The following is a 16,560-nucleotide window of genomic DNA, read 5'->3' on the forward strand; positions in this document are numbered from 1 at the left end:
ATGTCTCAATGGGTTTATTGGTTAATTCATGTGACAACTAAAAAAAAGGTACACAAGGACACCCACATAAATCAATATACCCACCTGAGGTCAGCTCTCACTCACGCGCACACACAAACACACACAGACGCAAACATAGGACTCACTGACCTCAATCAATATCTTACCTGAATTTGGCCATCCTCTACCCTTCCAGACTTACCAAGCGATGCAACTTGCCACATTCATTTACAAGTACAGGGCTTAAGAACGTAAATGACAGTTTGACATTTCCGAACAAGTTATTTAAAAAAAAAAAAAAAAAAAAGTTGCTGTGACCTGTTTTGACGATTGTTTTAAAATGTTAAAGTTTGAGTGGGAGTCAGCACATCACAGCAATGATTTACAACATGACATCATACAGAACAATTGATTCTCCACTTTTTACACTCCTTATCATGGAAGAGAGGAAAAAATAAAATAAAACTACAAATTGGGTCTAAGGGCCAGTCATGGACAGCTAGGGAGGAAGGCTTCATTATAGCTCTACTGAATGAATTTCAAATGAGGTTACCCTCAACCAATATTCATACATGTACAAAAACAAAGTAAAAAAAAAAAGTGTGATTTTGACATGGACAACTAAGCCAAATTTTACCCAGAAAAGATTGTAGACAAGAAAAGCTCTGCTCCGTTCTGTTGGCAAAGTCCATTTTTAAGACCCCCCCCCCAAAAAAAAGAAATACCCAAAGCCAGCTCCCAAGCTGCACATGACACTCAACAGTGATCTGAACGGAACGTCACAATTACTCCTCTTCTTCTGGGACTCGCATTGTACTCCATTTTTGCTGCCTATGAAGATGTGAAAGGAGCACTGATTTGCGGTTACTCATTGCACTGAGTTAAGACTTACTTTACAGCAGGGGTCATGTTAAAGCATTTCCATCAAACGTTCATATTCCCTAAAAACCGGAAATAAAAATGACAAAAGCACAAATTTGAGTTTTAGGTGTAGCAGGGGAAAATAAAGAACGGAGTGAGGCAGGGAGTAGTCAGGTCCATCAAGGTCTCGTTGTTCTTCCTCGCCAAGAGGCAAGTTTTGGACCGTCACTAGGTTGCAAGTTTAAACACTAGGTTGCACCAGTATTTCTCTTCCTTCGTTCAGCACTTCCAAAATGAAGCGAGCAGCCGACATCGGAGGACTGGGGTTGATGAGGAGCAGAGCTGGATGGGGATGAAGGGCAGCACTCCTTCATTCGGTGGCCTTGAGGGAAAAGGAGAGCTTCGGTCTGGACTTGCCCTTGCCAAGGATGATTTTCTGCTCCTCTTTCTGCTGCTTCTGTCGGTCCTGCTCCAGTTTCATGCGTTCCTCGTGAATTTTTCTTTGCTCCTCCACAATGCGCAACTGATCTTCAGCCTGAGAGAAAAATAATATAGTCCCGAGTTGGGAATCATTGGGACAGACAAGCACAGAATACAAAAATAACTCAAATATTTCATATACAGTTGAAAGCAAAGTTCACACACACTTTGTAAAAAGACACCTTTTCCCCCTTCACCGTCGAGGATGAACTCACACAAAATTTTCCATTGTAGATCAATTAGATGTACTATAATTATTTCTATTTTTGGTCAGTCACTCCAAATTTCCAGAATCGATCACTGCTTCAATTGATTCATTGATTAATTGGATAAAGTTTACGCTGCATGAAAATGTATTACAAAAAAAAATTCAATTACTGATTATGAACGAATTATTTATTATTTGCTGATTCAAAAAAAAACAACAACTAAAGAACTTAAAGCAATATTACATGAGAGATTGACATCCTTGCCAAACTTTCTGAAACTGATTCAGTTAATTGGTCAATAAGTAAAAACACAGCACAATCTGCCTGCTTTCATGACGGACTTTGCTGTTCAGCTGACTCAGGAGTCAAAAGTGGGTCACGGGCCATTTTGGGTTGGTAGTAAAAATTTGCAAGGTTGTATTTGCAATTGTCATGTTTATCATCAGGGCGCTAAGTTGACCACAAAAAAAAAAATGGGACAACCAAAAAAAAAATTAAAAAATTCTGCCGCAAAACTATAAATATTTAGTTTAAGACCAAATTTGCGACACCAGGAACCCATGTTTGGCCACTTCCGTGTTCATCGCACGGACATTTGTTGCTGATATGTCCGACTTGAATAGAATAATACTCAAAACTTAAAAAGATACAATGTTTGGGGCTTATTTAAATAGAAAAAGGACAAAAAATACTAATTTTATGGAATTACTGTAACACAGAGCTTGGAGACGGGAAAAGAGGAACGTGTACACGTGACAAGTAGATCGGCAGGGATGAACAACTCAGCTTTGGGGCCTTTTAAGTCAATTTTAAGTTAACTAGCATTGAAGAAGCTTGAGACTCCACAGAGTATGTCGCATCACTACTTTCCAGGAGCAAAGAGACTTCCACTAAATTGTTCAGATTGGTTAAACTTGACCCAATTACCCGAGTTATTCATGGAATCTAAAAAGATGTGTTAATGACAGCCCCAGAAACGACTGAGCTTCAAGAGGAAAATGCAGCTCTCAGAGATCTGATGGTCCCAAAAATGACTTGGATTATTAAAATAGTTGTTGATCAGTTCGATTAATCAATTAATTTTGACACGCTTATTTACTAAATGCCAGAATAACGTAAGAAGGATTAGTTTAAACAATTTTCATGACTTTCTTGAAAGTCAGAAGTTTACATATATTTCATTAGTATTTGGTACCATTGCCTTTAAATTGTATGTATGGCTTGTTTTTAGTTATTAGTCCACAAACATCGCACAATAGTTCTTGATAGAATGGTATTAACTGAGCCAAAACTTAAGGAACACAGGTTTTGAAAAGAAAACAACAAAAAAAAAATACAGAGAGAAGACAGCAGCAGAAGGGGGCTTAGGATAAAGACTCTCAAACAAATTAGGCACTCTCAGTCAGAACGGATCGGCACCAACTGTCAAGCAGTAAACTTAAAGAGGAAGAACTAGATATATCTTGGGCGGCCTTGTTGACCGGGGAGGCAGGGGGGCGGGAATCAGGATTAAATTTTGATTTCAAAAAGGTCAAAGGTCATTTTAACAAGCCCTCTTAGATGTATCCAACTGTCTTAGAACTGTGTTTCATCTAAACATGTTTAAGATCACAAGTTAGTGAAAGTCTAAGTGACAATGTGATTGATTTGACCGTTATTTAAACTTGTTTAACATATTTATGAATCCAAAATTGATTTAAGTTTATTTAGCTAAAAGTGAAATAAATAGGAATGTAAATACAAGAGAATAAATAAGACATCTAAACAGATTATATAATTATAGATTTGTTGCAAAACATGACAGTGTAATAAATCATTTGAGTTGTGATATTCAAAAACCTTGATATGCAGGCATTTTATTTTCAAAGTGTGTAATCACATGACTTTAGTTGTTGGCGTTTGACGTATGGAAGCAGGAATGCGACAGTACAGATATACACTTTGTGTTTGCATTGGCCTCAAGGATTCATATGGGCAGTATTTTACTTGTAGTTTTCATGTGATTTCCAAATGCCATTGGTGGAGAAGGAGAAATAAAAAGGAAAATCTGGACACCAGTCTGAATCTTGACCATTTCGTCTTTTTTTTTTTTTTTTTTAAAGACCTGTGTAGCTACAAAAACCTTTTTATTTCGTTGCACGGTGTTGGTGTGGCGATGCGCCATTGGCCACCCAAAATTGCAGTTTTTTTTAAAGGTTCTAAATGTAGGTAAAAAATCATGAAACTGATAAAAAAAAAAATTGATTCAGAGAATTCTTAATCAGAAGATTCAAAATGCCCCTTATTGTCATTGCACACAGTGTACAATGCAATATAACAAATAATTTAATTAAATATATCAATCAAATTAAAGATTAAATAGAAAATACATCTGAAATTAAATAAATAAAAGACATTATGTTGCATAAATTAAACATGGGTCGTGGTAGTTTCCTCTATGATTTTTTAACTAAGCACCCCTGGTTGAAAGTTTCATTTTAGATCTATCAAAATTGGAATGTAACTGCCCAAAACCTATAAATAAGCATTTTAAACATAACAGGAAGTTCAGTACGTATTCCAGAGTCATACACTGAACCGAACAAGAAGTGCACCATTGATTTTATTGGGGAATGTGGCCCCATTGTTGGCTTTTTATAGAGGTCATATTCTAATGAACTCCTCCGAGAAAATGTATCCAATTGTCTTCAAGGTGTGGGAGTTTCATCTCAAGCTCTTTCAGATGAAAAGTTATTGAAAAAGCTTTTTATTTCATTGCACCACCGTTTGCAAAGAAAAATGATGATGCATTTGAGGATCTAACCCAGGATGAATACTCATGAACAAAAGCATTTCAATTTTAGAGAGTGATTGTCCTATGTTGCAGTACTCCAATGTATGCCAGGGTTGCAAAGGCCCTTTTGTAGCTGCTTGCAGCTCTAATTGAATTACTAAAGGAACACTTGATACAGCTGAACATTGGCACTTATATAATAGATATGCATGTAAATATTTCCTCAGCACTAAAATTCACCCGCCTAAAAGACTCAGTAGTGATTTAAGTTTTTTGTTTTTAAATGAGATTTACGGCAAATTGGCATGCCCGATTTTGGAGCTGGCATGTTTTTTTTCCGTCTCAACTGTCTATATAACAGCAGGGTGGCAAGAATTGTAATCTCGCCTGGCTTGTCAATTCTGTTGTCTAAAACCACGACCAATCATGAGGACTGGGCGATAATTCAATATCAGTATGTTTGAGATTGTCGCATGATCAATATTGACAGAAAATGCCGTTTATAAAATGTTCAAAAGAAGAAGAAGAAAAAACAAAAATCAGACAGTTAACTCCAACCATATCATTGTGCATGTCGTCAGCGCAGAGGCCTCCAAACATGAAGAAGAAACATTGAAACCAACAAAGCAGCAGCAGCTAGAGCAACGACCCAGCCATGCATCATACACGGAACGAGAGTGCCGAACTTTTTTTAAAATGCATGACCAGTCGACTCTTCGAACATTAACCCGATTACACACCTCCGGATGGAGACGTGGCGTACCAGTAAAGGAGTTCCCTGTCTCGGACGTGCTAGCGCCAGTATTAGCCATGTCCAACTCTCTGCATCGCATTCTTAAGTCAAAATAAGGCAAGTAAAATATGAATGGATGAATAGGGATGTAACGATTTTTCGTGCCAGCACAGTTTGCGCAAGGCCAGGTTTCTTAAGCATGGGTTGCACCACAGCATGTTTAAAATGTTGGGGGACCACACTACAAGACAGGCTAGTGTTAATGGCCAAAACTGATTCGCCAATACTGAACTGAGGAGGGACGGCAACATATGATGAGCCGGATGTCTTAATATGGCAAACCACATCCACCTAGGATGACAAGGAGACCGCCTCAAAGGAATCCAACACTGCGGAGCAAGTAACATGGATAGAGGGGTCCAACGCAGAGTTCGAAACAATAAGAAGTTGCTGTCGAGCGTCAGTACATTTCCTGTTTCATGTTTCCAGCGCGGTCGCAGCAGACTAGCTTAATGAGAGCTTAGTTGCCTTATGAATTCTTACTACTTAGAGATAAACCTGGCCGATTATCAGGACCGATATTTGGCATATTTCCGATTATCGGCATCTGCCTTTTTGATAACTTTCAAGGCCGGTAAATTAAAAGCTGTTTTATTTTGGCCCGCTGCAGGACACCTCTTTCTCTCTCTCACTCTCTCTGCTGTGCTTGCGGCCCTGCCGGCAGAAGCAGATTGGCCAGCTCACAACACCATCTGATTGGTTACTTGCGCAGTAGGTGGCGGCCCGCCACTGGTTTTTGGTCAGCATATACAGTAAATACACAACATATGCAAGGTAACTCAATGCTTCACGATTCAAAGTACATTTAAAAGTAGTTCCAAACAGAAGACAAAGACAGTTACAAGTAAAAAAAAAAAAAAAAAAAAAAAGTAGTTTAGAAGAATAACTAAGAACATAGAATGTAAATACGAGATAAAAAAAACATCTGATTTTAAAAATGCTTTGAAACACCTTAATCATAATTATGAACAAATAAAAAAACTTTTAAGGGTTATTTTGTGGGATCATATAATTTGGTTTTGTACTCGGGAAATTACGGCAGTGTGTGTAAACTTTCAATTTTTCAAATGGTATTAGATGTGAGAAAATGACAATTTATCAATGAAGAAAATTTGCAATTATAGCATACCAGTTTTGCTTGGGCCTCCGCAATCTTACGGTTATTCTCCTCCAAGATTTTTTCAAGCTCCTCCCGCTTAGATTTTTCTTCCTCCTAGATGGGTGACACGATGTCATGTTAGCGCACAAACAGGCTAAAGCTGCATTTACCTTGTACACTCATACGCCACACATACATGCACACTCGTTTCACTTATTACACATCACAGAAAAGTTATTTTTTTAAGTCTCTTGCACATGACCACTGCGTGGCACTCTTGCAGCCACCCCGAATTGCTCTAAATTTAGAGTGGGGTCACAAACGGAACCCTTTCCCCTCCCGCTACAGCTGTTATCTTTCTTGGAAATTTAGCCACACTGGGACAATCTGTAGTCTTGTGAAATAATTGACAATTTTAAAAGAATTCAGTGGGAATCCACTCATCACATTCAAAGAACAAGTATCAATGACAGACAATCTAGAAGAATATACAGTAAATGTCCTAAGCAAGAAAAATACAGAAATAAAATAGGGAATAGTTTTGGCTCACCACTGCATGTATACCTACGTATTTTCCTTGCCTGTGTACCTACACAACTGGTGAAAGCATTCCGCATAAAACAGTTGTATATTTACTGTCTCGTCCGGACTGTGTGGCCCCTGCAGAGAGAGAAACGCTCCTGGGGTGGGTGTGTAGGTAGATAGGTAGGTATGGGGAACTCTGCCAGACCGCACCCGCGGTACTCCTCTTTAAAACTGATTTCTGCACTGCTGAGCCTGCAGCCACAGCTCGCAATTCATGTACTGTTTTTCCATTTCTGTGCAGTGGCACAGCCCCGGATGATAGCAGAGGAAGGAGAGTACAGCACAACGTGGTGTTTGTGTGTGTTCACGAAGAACCGGACCACGGTAACACTTACAGAACAGGACACAAGTCACAGCTGAGCTGAAAGGCTGCAGGCCAGCTCAGGTCAAGTGCTAGTTAGGAAAGTGGTTACAAATAACAATATCAATCTTAACAAACAGCCCTATAGAGGAAGCAAGTCATGAGTGAAACAGTACATTTGTTGTTCTTAAAAGGAAAAACACGCATCTGTGTTAGGAACATGTAAATGGAAACCAAAAATTTTACTGGGATACAGGAAACAATTTATTAGTATCAAATAGAAAACGCATTTTCTAAAAAGGACTTCAAAATAAAGCAAGCTTGTCACGAAGACCCGACAGAACAAATGTTCTTTAAAAAAAAAAATGACAATTGCACTATAATACATGTGAATACAGTGATGAGAAATCTGGACCTATAAGGTCTGCAATGAGAACACTCGGGCCGATCTTGTTTTAGATCAATCTGTGTAATAAAAAAATTGAAATATTGTATTGTCATATATAATCCAACACTTCACACATACGTCAAAAGAAACGTTAACTATAGGATAATGAGCCATCTGTTTTCAATTCATGCCGACAGTATTATTACCATTATGGTCAAACTGATGAGCTGTCAATAATATAAGAACTTAAAGTATAAATAAGATGTGATTTTTGAATAATTAGAGTTTTAGGAGGCCGGTGTTTGATTTCTCTAGAGATAGCGCGTTACCTACACTACATTTAACATGCAGAGTATTTTGAAGGCACGATGAAATGGTATTTGCTTATGGTCTGTCTAGCTCTCTCCATTATGATACAAACATTGCAAAAACAATATAAATACAAAAATCTTCATTTTAAGTTAAATTTCATGTTGAAATTTTGCATGAAAATAATGGCGTCTCCCTGTAGATGCCTCATCAATGGAGTTGTAAACTCATGTTTCCACCAAGAATCTAGGCCTACCTGCTAGTGTGGTGCAAAATAGAAACCCAGATTAGACTTGCAATTCAACTGTGCTGTTTGTCAATGGGTTGGAGATAGCTGTGATTCATAAATAGCAGGATTTCAAGCAGCGTGACCGAGGTATGCGAAGTTAATCGAAATTCAATTCAGATTATTACACTCAACGATAATCGTAAAAAACATTTGATTAGATACAGATTTTCATATGGATATATAGATGGCAAGATAGCTAGATATAAATGATCCAATCCAAAAGGAACATGCATAATTATAGTGTTTCAAATAATTTGATTCGTCTTAAGATTGTTTACATAAATAAAGTTGTAATGTATTGTACAGTTAAACATTTTTTGCTTTGTTCCCCCCAAAAAATAACCATTTGAATAATCGTGATTTAAATTATTACTAAAATAATCGTGATTTAAATTATTACTAACATAATCGTGATTAATATCTTGACATAATCGAGCGCCCCTTGTGGAACCCGCCAATAAATTCTGTGCAAAGAAAGATAAATACGGGACAATGTTTGAATCCAAGCAGCAGAGTGCCATAAAAATAGGTAGACAGCCTACACGACTTTAAAAACAGATGATTGTAATTTTTCAAACTGACTGAATGTGTAGCTTGTTGGAAACAGGGCTTAACAGTCCCATTGGCAGTGAATGTTCTAACATGGGTCAGTTATAATCTCAACAGGACACCGGAAGAGGGGCCCTCCATATACACATTCTCCACCCAGTTTCAGATGGACAGGGTGACTGGAGGGAAAATGTTTGGGGTAGTACAGAGAGAACGGAGGGGCTGCGTTCCAAACGACCGAGCGTTACCTCTCTGGCCTTTTGTGCTGCCAACTCAGCATGTCGCTGTCTTTCCAGCTCCTCCAGCAGCTGCCGCTCCATGATGCGCTTTGCCTCCTCAACGCGACGCAACACCTCCCGCTCAATCTCGTCCTTACGTTTCTCCAGCTCCTCTTCCACCCGCTTGGCCACCAGCTCCTCCACTCGCCGAGCTGTCTCCTCTTCGATAAGCTTTTCTTCAATCTCCTGCTGGCGACTAGTGGACAGAGACGCACTGGTAATAATAAGTTACTGATGTCTGGAGGAAATGCTACAAATTTTCCCCTAACCCTAACCCAAACACCACAAGGTCACAATTTGACCATCATTAAGTATTTTAAGCGACAGACAAGCATAAACAGAGGTTAAGTGAAAAGACGCGAAAGCAATAAAATGACACAAGAGTGTGATTAGTATCGCAGAAGCACCTCACACATTTCTCTTTAACAATTTTAATTTGTCACAGAAACAAGGCTGCAACTAACCATTATTTCTTAAAATCTATTAAACGGCAGATTATTTTATGGATTTATTGATAAATCGGATAAAACCATGGTTTTATCTCCTTCCCTATATTAATATTTAAAATTAATTGAAAGAAAATGCACAATTTAAGATGCAGTTATTTAAAAACATAATTTTTAAGTACGAGTGATGGACATTGAAGCACAATGGCCTCTCAGTGCACAGGTCAGGGGTTTGATTCCGGTTCCGGCCTTCCTGTGTGGAGTTTGCATGTTCTCCCCGTGTGGGTTTTCTCCGGGTACTCGGGTTTCGCCCCACATTCCAAAAACATGCATGGCAGGTTGATTGGACTCTCTAAATTGCCCCAGGTATGAGTGTGAGCAAGGATGGTTGCTCATCTTTGTGTACCCTGCGATTGGCTGGCAACCAGTTCAGGGTGTACCCCGCCTACTGCCTGAAGATAGCTGGGATAGGCTCCAGCACCCCATGCGATCCTTGTGAGGAGAAGCGGTACAAATAATGGATGGATGGATGATTGACATCGAAACAGCAAGAGCACAAGTGCTAACATGCCAGCCAATCGCAGGACACACAGATAAACAACCAATCCTACTCACAATCATGCCTAGGGATAATTTAGAGTGTTTCATTATCCTATCATGTATGTTTTAGGAATGCGGGCGAATATCGGCCGTTGCCACTGTGATCAGTGACATTTAGCAACTTTTAGCGATGCTTAGAGGCAACGGGCAAATAATTATGAAAGCATTTGAAAAAGACAGATGGTGAATATTAGCGGCTATTTGGGACAGTATAGCGAAGATTAACAACTATTTGCTACTCCTTCAGCACTGGTAACTTTTGCTAACTCCTGGAGTAATAAGCGTATCAATGTATCCAACCCAATGAAAAGGTATAAAAACCTTCCCCGGCATGAATTTCCTGTGGTCCACTGTTGAAGATGGATTTTGATTATACGAATATACTTACAGGTTGGTGGAATGCGTCTTTCACAAATTGCTTCACCACTACCTTTAGTCATGTTCTTTAGTTGAGCAAAATTACGAGGGACATCTGTAGACGGTAGCTTTTACTGAAGCGCTTGAACGCAAACAGCGTATGTTACGTCACTGCGTCAGGTCTGTGATCAAAAATCAGTGGTGACAGACAAGATAATACATTGTCATTTTGTTTACACTACACCTCCTGCTCTTTATGTCGTTAAGCCTCTATCTCACTGAGCGGCAAAGTTTAGCAAGTGTGTGCGCTCGTAGCGAATGATGAGGCTTCGTCCAAAGATGCCAAAGGCTATTAAGATGTTTGCAAGAGAAGTTCACAAACAGTTTCACTTGTTGTAAACAGTTTTTCTTGATGTCACCTAATGTTGAACATGTTCAAAATTTCTTTGTGACAAGAAAACCTGCTAGAGAGCAGTAAATGTGTTGCAGAACATCTTTGTGACCTGGATTGAACCCTGACGAAATAAAAAAAAAAAAACTTTCACCATGTGGCACAGACTTGTAGACTTTCGCCACTTAGTGATACAAGGCCTTTAGACACATCGAAAAAGGTGTTGCAAAATGCAAAGTACTTCTCATTAACTTTCACTTTGTATCTGCTGGAATGACAATCAATGTAAATAACAGGCGCTGATTTTTTTTTTTAAAGTCTTTAGATCAGCAGATACTTGTTAATGGTACGCATGAATGTGCTGACGTATATTAGTATGCATTGTCACGTGGTTCCTCACTTTGGTGAATCAAAAACTATTGGCAATACATCTTAAGATCCCTTACAAATGTTGACGATTATTTAGCGATTACGTGCCACTGTTTCGCTGAAATTATCATGTTCAACATTTATTTGCGACAAGAACAACTGTGACAGGTAAAACTGTTAGCGAATACGACCGTACCCTTTTACAAACCCTTACGAAACCTCAATTTCGCTACGTTCGCAAGCAGTCGCCGCAAAGTGATGCTTGAGGCAGTTGCAGTACAACACATTGCTCATTCAACAATTCTGATCAATTAAATAATTCATACCTCCGGTAAGGTGTGATAACCACCGATCTAATGAATCAAACTTCAAAAGGCATGACTGAAATAAGGTTTAAACTTGACAGTGATATGTAGTTGACCCCATGTCGTTGAGGCCTTGTCTAGTTTATCCTTGTACTACATGCTAGTGCAGTCAAATGCGCTAAGCTAGTTTAGCGTGTTAGCTTAGCATGTAGCAGATAACGTTAGTTACCACCTACTATTTATTAAATGGCTTGTACAATATACTCACATTTTTCTTTGCCGTTCCATTTCAGCTTTTCTTTCCTCCTCCTCCTTCCTCTGCTTTTCGTCTAAGGCATTTCTCTTGCTCAATGTCCTTCCGAAAATGTCGATGCGCTCCGGCGGGGTTGGCGCTCTGTCCCTGCGAGATGAGGTTGTAGCAGAACGGGAACGCGAACGAGATTCTCTGCGCCTGTTCCTCTTCGATTCTCTTGACTTGGAGCGCTTCTTTGACCTCTCCCTGTCTCTGGAATGTGAGCGACTCCTTTTCTTGCTGTGCTTGCTGCTTTTGGAGTGTTTGGACCGGGATGAACTTCGGCTTCGAGAGCGGCCCATGTTAACGACTCCAGTCGTCGAGCGCTAACCAAGACGTAGACTTATGTGTGTGAAGTATCTAGAGTTGTGTACCAAACGTCCTTTCTTACGTTACTGTTACTAACAATAGTACCCACCTTAACAGTTTTAATTGAACAGAAATGATCATTCGATAGCTGTCGTTTGCAGCTTGCTAGCATGTATCAAGCAAAGATGGCGATTCGACGAATACTACTTTCCCATCATGCACAGCAAGCTTCGTTTTGATTCGGCTTTCTTCGGGACTTTTTAACCAATGAACTGCCATCGTCTAGTCCAGTGGCGGCCCCGAGTTCACCAACCGACTTTAATGTGATAGGGACACAGTCAGTGAATGTCCGAAACTAATGAATGATGTGAAGAGAAATGATTCCTTGATACATATACATACATACACCATATCTATCTATCTCAGGTGTGGGCAAACCACAATGGGTTCTAAAATTTGACAGAGGGGCCGGACCAGGAGCGGCTGGATGGAGTGTTTTGGTTACCTCACCTCATCTGAGAAAAAAATACATTTAATTTTCAATCAAAGTGAACAAAAGCATTACAACAATATATATGTCTTTAAAAAAACCCACAGTATTTAGAAAATAAAACATTAACAAGGTTTATTCATTTAATTTTTTTCAAGTTCGGCGGGCCGGATCATCATCATACCTTATCGCTCCATACTGATAGCCATTGACGAGCGGTGTTATTTGCTATCTTAAGGTCATTGTCTGTGCACGGGCTGCTCAGGCGACAATCCTGGAGAATGTGGGCCGGATTAAAAAGTTTAACGGGCCGCATGTGGCCTCCGGGCCGTAGTTTGCCCACCCCTGATCTAGATAGATAGATCTAGATAGATAGATAGATACATATTTTTATTTAACTCCATGTTTGTTGTATTTAAATGTTCCGAGTTACTAAATAATAATTTTAAAAAATAAAGTACATTTTCGGCTCCTTTTGTGAGGATCATCCTTTTTTTTCTTCAATGTCCTCTGCTTGCCTGTCGACATTGCTTTGGGAATCAGACTTGGTTAAAGGTCGGCGGGAAAACATGGAAATGTTTTATTAAAAAATATTCCACGCTCTATACAGAGATTATATTCATAGAATCCTGCAGCCCGAGTGAACCACTCGATTGTCGCAAGTTCGGCAGGATAAACGTAACAGTTCCGCTGCTATGTAGAAGCTGCAGTGCCAACCTGGCAATAATGCAGTTTTTTTATTTAGCAAATCAAAATATGCAAATAGAACAGCCAGGGGTAAAAAGCACAGAGGCAAAGAAATATTTTTGAGAAATATGTGATTAAAGCAGGCGCGCAACCACAGAAGGACTCCGACCACATCTAGCAACCCGTCCACATCTAGTAATTACCGGTATCAGTACTAGATCTCCCACGGCATCCTTTGTTGGTGGCGGTTTGAGACTACAGTCAGTTGACAACAGACCAGTATGTACGTGTGGGAGCAAGCTGGATAAAGTACAACCAAACTCAGTTTTGCTCCCAGTGCCTTTTTAAATTGATATGCTGGCATGCATGTTCGCTTATGTATTAGCATGCATGCATGCTAAGCTACGGTATGTTTTGACATGTCTGCGGCTAATAATACGACGGACCCTATGTATGAGTTAAATTCAGAAACAGCACCGCAAATGAGACTGCGCCCTTTAAAATGATGTGCCCAATGGTCGTAAAAATACAGTAGACCGAAAGGAGGGGCGCAATGATGTGACCCTTCCTGTCTGTAGCAGGGCAGAAACCTCTTGTGGATACTTGTCTAGCTTGCGCCTATTTTCCTGTCAGAGGTAAGACAATACAATACTATTTTATTCATATAGCCCATTTCACAAAGGTGAGGGTGCGATGGCTTGACATGTGTCCACACCTGTGCTTCATCAATGAGAGAGTCCAGCCCGCCTTGAGTTAGGAGGCATTGTTTCATCAGCAATAGTGGATCCAAAAAAATATAGAAACCCGCATGCACGTGATATTTGTAGTACAATAAATTAGGGCTGGGCGATATGACCTCAAATCAGTATCACGATAAATTGAGCAATTTTACCTGGATGACGATAAATTTCCCCCCCACGGACCAAAATCAAAATAAATGCAGGAAATGCATATTAACTGCTTTTTTATTGACCAACTGGTACACATTACCTTCCATGAAAAATAAAAGTACAAAAATCATTTGCATAAACATTCCAAATAGCTTGCTTTGCTTGATTTGAGCAATGTCACGAAGAACAGGAGAAAAAGGGTACCTCTCGCAAAATCTTTTCTGCAAATAGGTTGCGCCACGGTGCTGTAATGCCATGTGCAAAGGCCTAGATTTGTGTGAAGGTCTCATGTAAACAATATAAATAATGCCATGTGCAAAGGAGCTAGTGTGGTCGGCAAGTAAAATGCTAAATTAAATGGGGGGAAAAGTCTATACAAATAAAGTGTGCATCATCGGGAAAATGTGCCGTCTCGAGTACTCTGGTGCGCATTCGCCACTTGTCGTTTATGTAATGCACAGTTAGGCTCAAACTGGGATCCATGTTGCGACTCGACCACAAGTCGGATGTAGATGCAAAATGCTTGACATGTCTACGCTCCCGTCCCGATGTTGTCCATATTGGGAAGTACGGTTTGCGACAGATATTTTCGTACCTCTTGGCGGCTACTTTAAATCCTGTGCGCTCCACTGTAGCTAGAGGAGCTTTATCTTTAGCTATGTGCTCGGCTATCGCATCCACCTCTGAGACGTTCTCTCGTGTGGTGTCGCCTCCGTTATGGGCAAATGTCACTTGTCGAACCTTGCTTCTCACTTTGAACTTTTAGCACGAGCTCCAAGTCTCAGTCTCATACATCTTTTTATGTCAGACTCAAAAGTTCTCAGTCTCCAGCAAAAAAAAAAATTTAAAAAAAATACACAAAATATTATTTTTCTCACTTTGAACTTTTAGCACTAGCTCCAAGTCAACAGCATGGTTGTGTTGGAGGTGGTGAAAAAGAAAAGGTTGGACGCACTGCTTTGGGTGCTTACGACACATGTTCTTTTGCTCAAACATCATTTTTATGGAAACCAAAACATTTCCAAACAACAGATGTCGGATATCTTTTCGGGACAAGCGCAACGGGAACAACTTCAACTAACGTTACTTCGTCTTCAGCCGTGTCAGCCGCTTCTTGATTTGAATCGCCAGCTACGAACGCGTCGTCTGTTTTCTATCTTGTTTAAATGGGTGGAGTCACGTGACTACACACCCTGTGGCCGTCTTAAAGGGGCATGAACATTGCCGCAGACAGAAAAGACTTTTCTTTTCTTTTTTTTTTAAACACTGAATTTACCGACATGGGCAAAATAATGTTGATTTTTGTAATAAATGTCGGTAACGGTAAATTTTCGGTTTATCGCCAAGCCCTACAATAAATACATTCAACTAATTGGGAACCAAAATTTTGCCCGGGGCTTAATCTTTCTAATCCAACCCATCAATAATGTTATTTCTTTGTTTGCAAAACAGAGTAAATCCTGGTTTTGATTTTTGAGATCTCATTGTGATTTAATAGACTTTCTGCAATTACTTCAGTCGGCGAAGGCTAATTCATCCATCGCTAAAGAAACTGCATTTATTTTTATTTTTGATGATACAAACTGAAATTTGATATACGTTGATTCAGGTTGCAATATACATTACAATGACAAAATACTGAATCCATAATTTATTAATATTTAACAATAATGCATGGTCGGTTGGTTGAAGACTCTAAATTGTCCTCAGGTGTGATTGTGAGCACGTATTGTTGCTTGTCTTTGTGTGTACTGTGATTGGCTAGCAACCAGTTCAAGGGTTTCATATGATAGAGTAATGATGGCATTGTGCATTTTAACAGTATGCTGCAATAACAGTAATATTCTTGATAAAATGTAAAAAAAATGTGAAAATTCAGACAAACTTTTATGGAAGATGTGCAGCTCTGCATTGTATTTTTTAAACTATACATATTCTGTTCGATATCATTTGATTGTCATCACATGGAAATGTTGATGAGAAGATGCAAAATCAGCAGTTAACCACAGTTTAATAGAAGTAAGAAAAGAAAAACTAACACTCTTCAATATAAAGGATAAAAATGACTGATTATAAAAAGCAGGGGAAACATTAACTAGCCTGATGTAAATTCAGAAGCAGGGCGTGGGGTGAGTTATTTGGTATGCTAATTTGTGGTAATATTTATTGAGCATTTGCCTGTATTGCCTAATGGACAAGCCGACTCTGACACTGACCACCTAAACAACAAACACCCTCTCTCCTAAAAGAATCTCTTCTGTCTGGTAAAATTTCAGGCACCGATGTTCACTTCTCCAGTCCACAGCCTGAGGTTAAAAAAAAACAACAAAAAAAAACATTCTTATTCAGGGCAGTGTATGTGTGGGCGGGCTTACTTTCAGGTCCCCTTCCTCAATAGTATTTTATTCCAAGACTCCTGGGCTATCAACATGACAATGTGACAATAGCAACCCGTTTCTAAAGAGATCCTGTGTTTGTTAAGTGTTTCCTGGTGAAGAACAACCGCAGGG

At 39.5% G+C, this 16,560-nt stretch overlaps 1 protein-coding gene across 2 annotated transcripts; it reads right to left on the bottom strand.

The window, feature by feature from the left end:
- LOC148323172 (arginine and glutamate-rich protein 1-B-like) lies at positions 1-12,203 on the bottom strand. 2 transcript variants are annotated; one of them, XM_088315050.1, is made up of 4 exons: positions 11,651-12,203; positions 8,885-9,128; positions 6,246-6,329; positions 1-1,396 (listed from the first exon to the last, which is right to left on the bottom strand). In XM_088315050.1, the coding sequence occupies exons 1-4, from the start codon at positions 11,974-11,976 to the stop codon at positions 1,232-1,234; spliced, it is 819 nt and encodes a 272-aa protein (XP_088171176.1). In that variant the 5' UTR covers positions 11,977-12,203; the 3' UTR covers positions 1-1,231. The 2 variants fall into 2 exon arrangements, with proteins under 2 accessions (XP_088171176.1, XP_088171177.1); XM_088315051.1 differs by having other exon boundaries at positions 8,885-9,110; positions 11,651-12,200.
- Between the last annotated feature and the right edge of the window lie 4,357 nt (positions 12,204-16,560).

Source organism: Idiotropiscis lumnitzeri, chromosome 14, assembly GCF_059441095.1.
Source record: "Idiotropiscis lumnitzeri isolate Australia: NSW breed Sydney's pygmy pipehorse chromosome 14, RoL_Ilum_1.0, whole genome shotgun sequence".
Classification (NCBI taxonomy): domain Eukaryota; kingdom Metazoa; phylum Chordata; class Actinopteri; order Syngnathiformes; family Syngnathidae; genus Idiotropiscis; species Idiotropiscis lumnitzeri.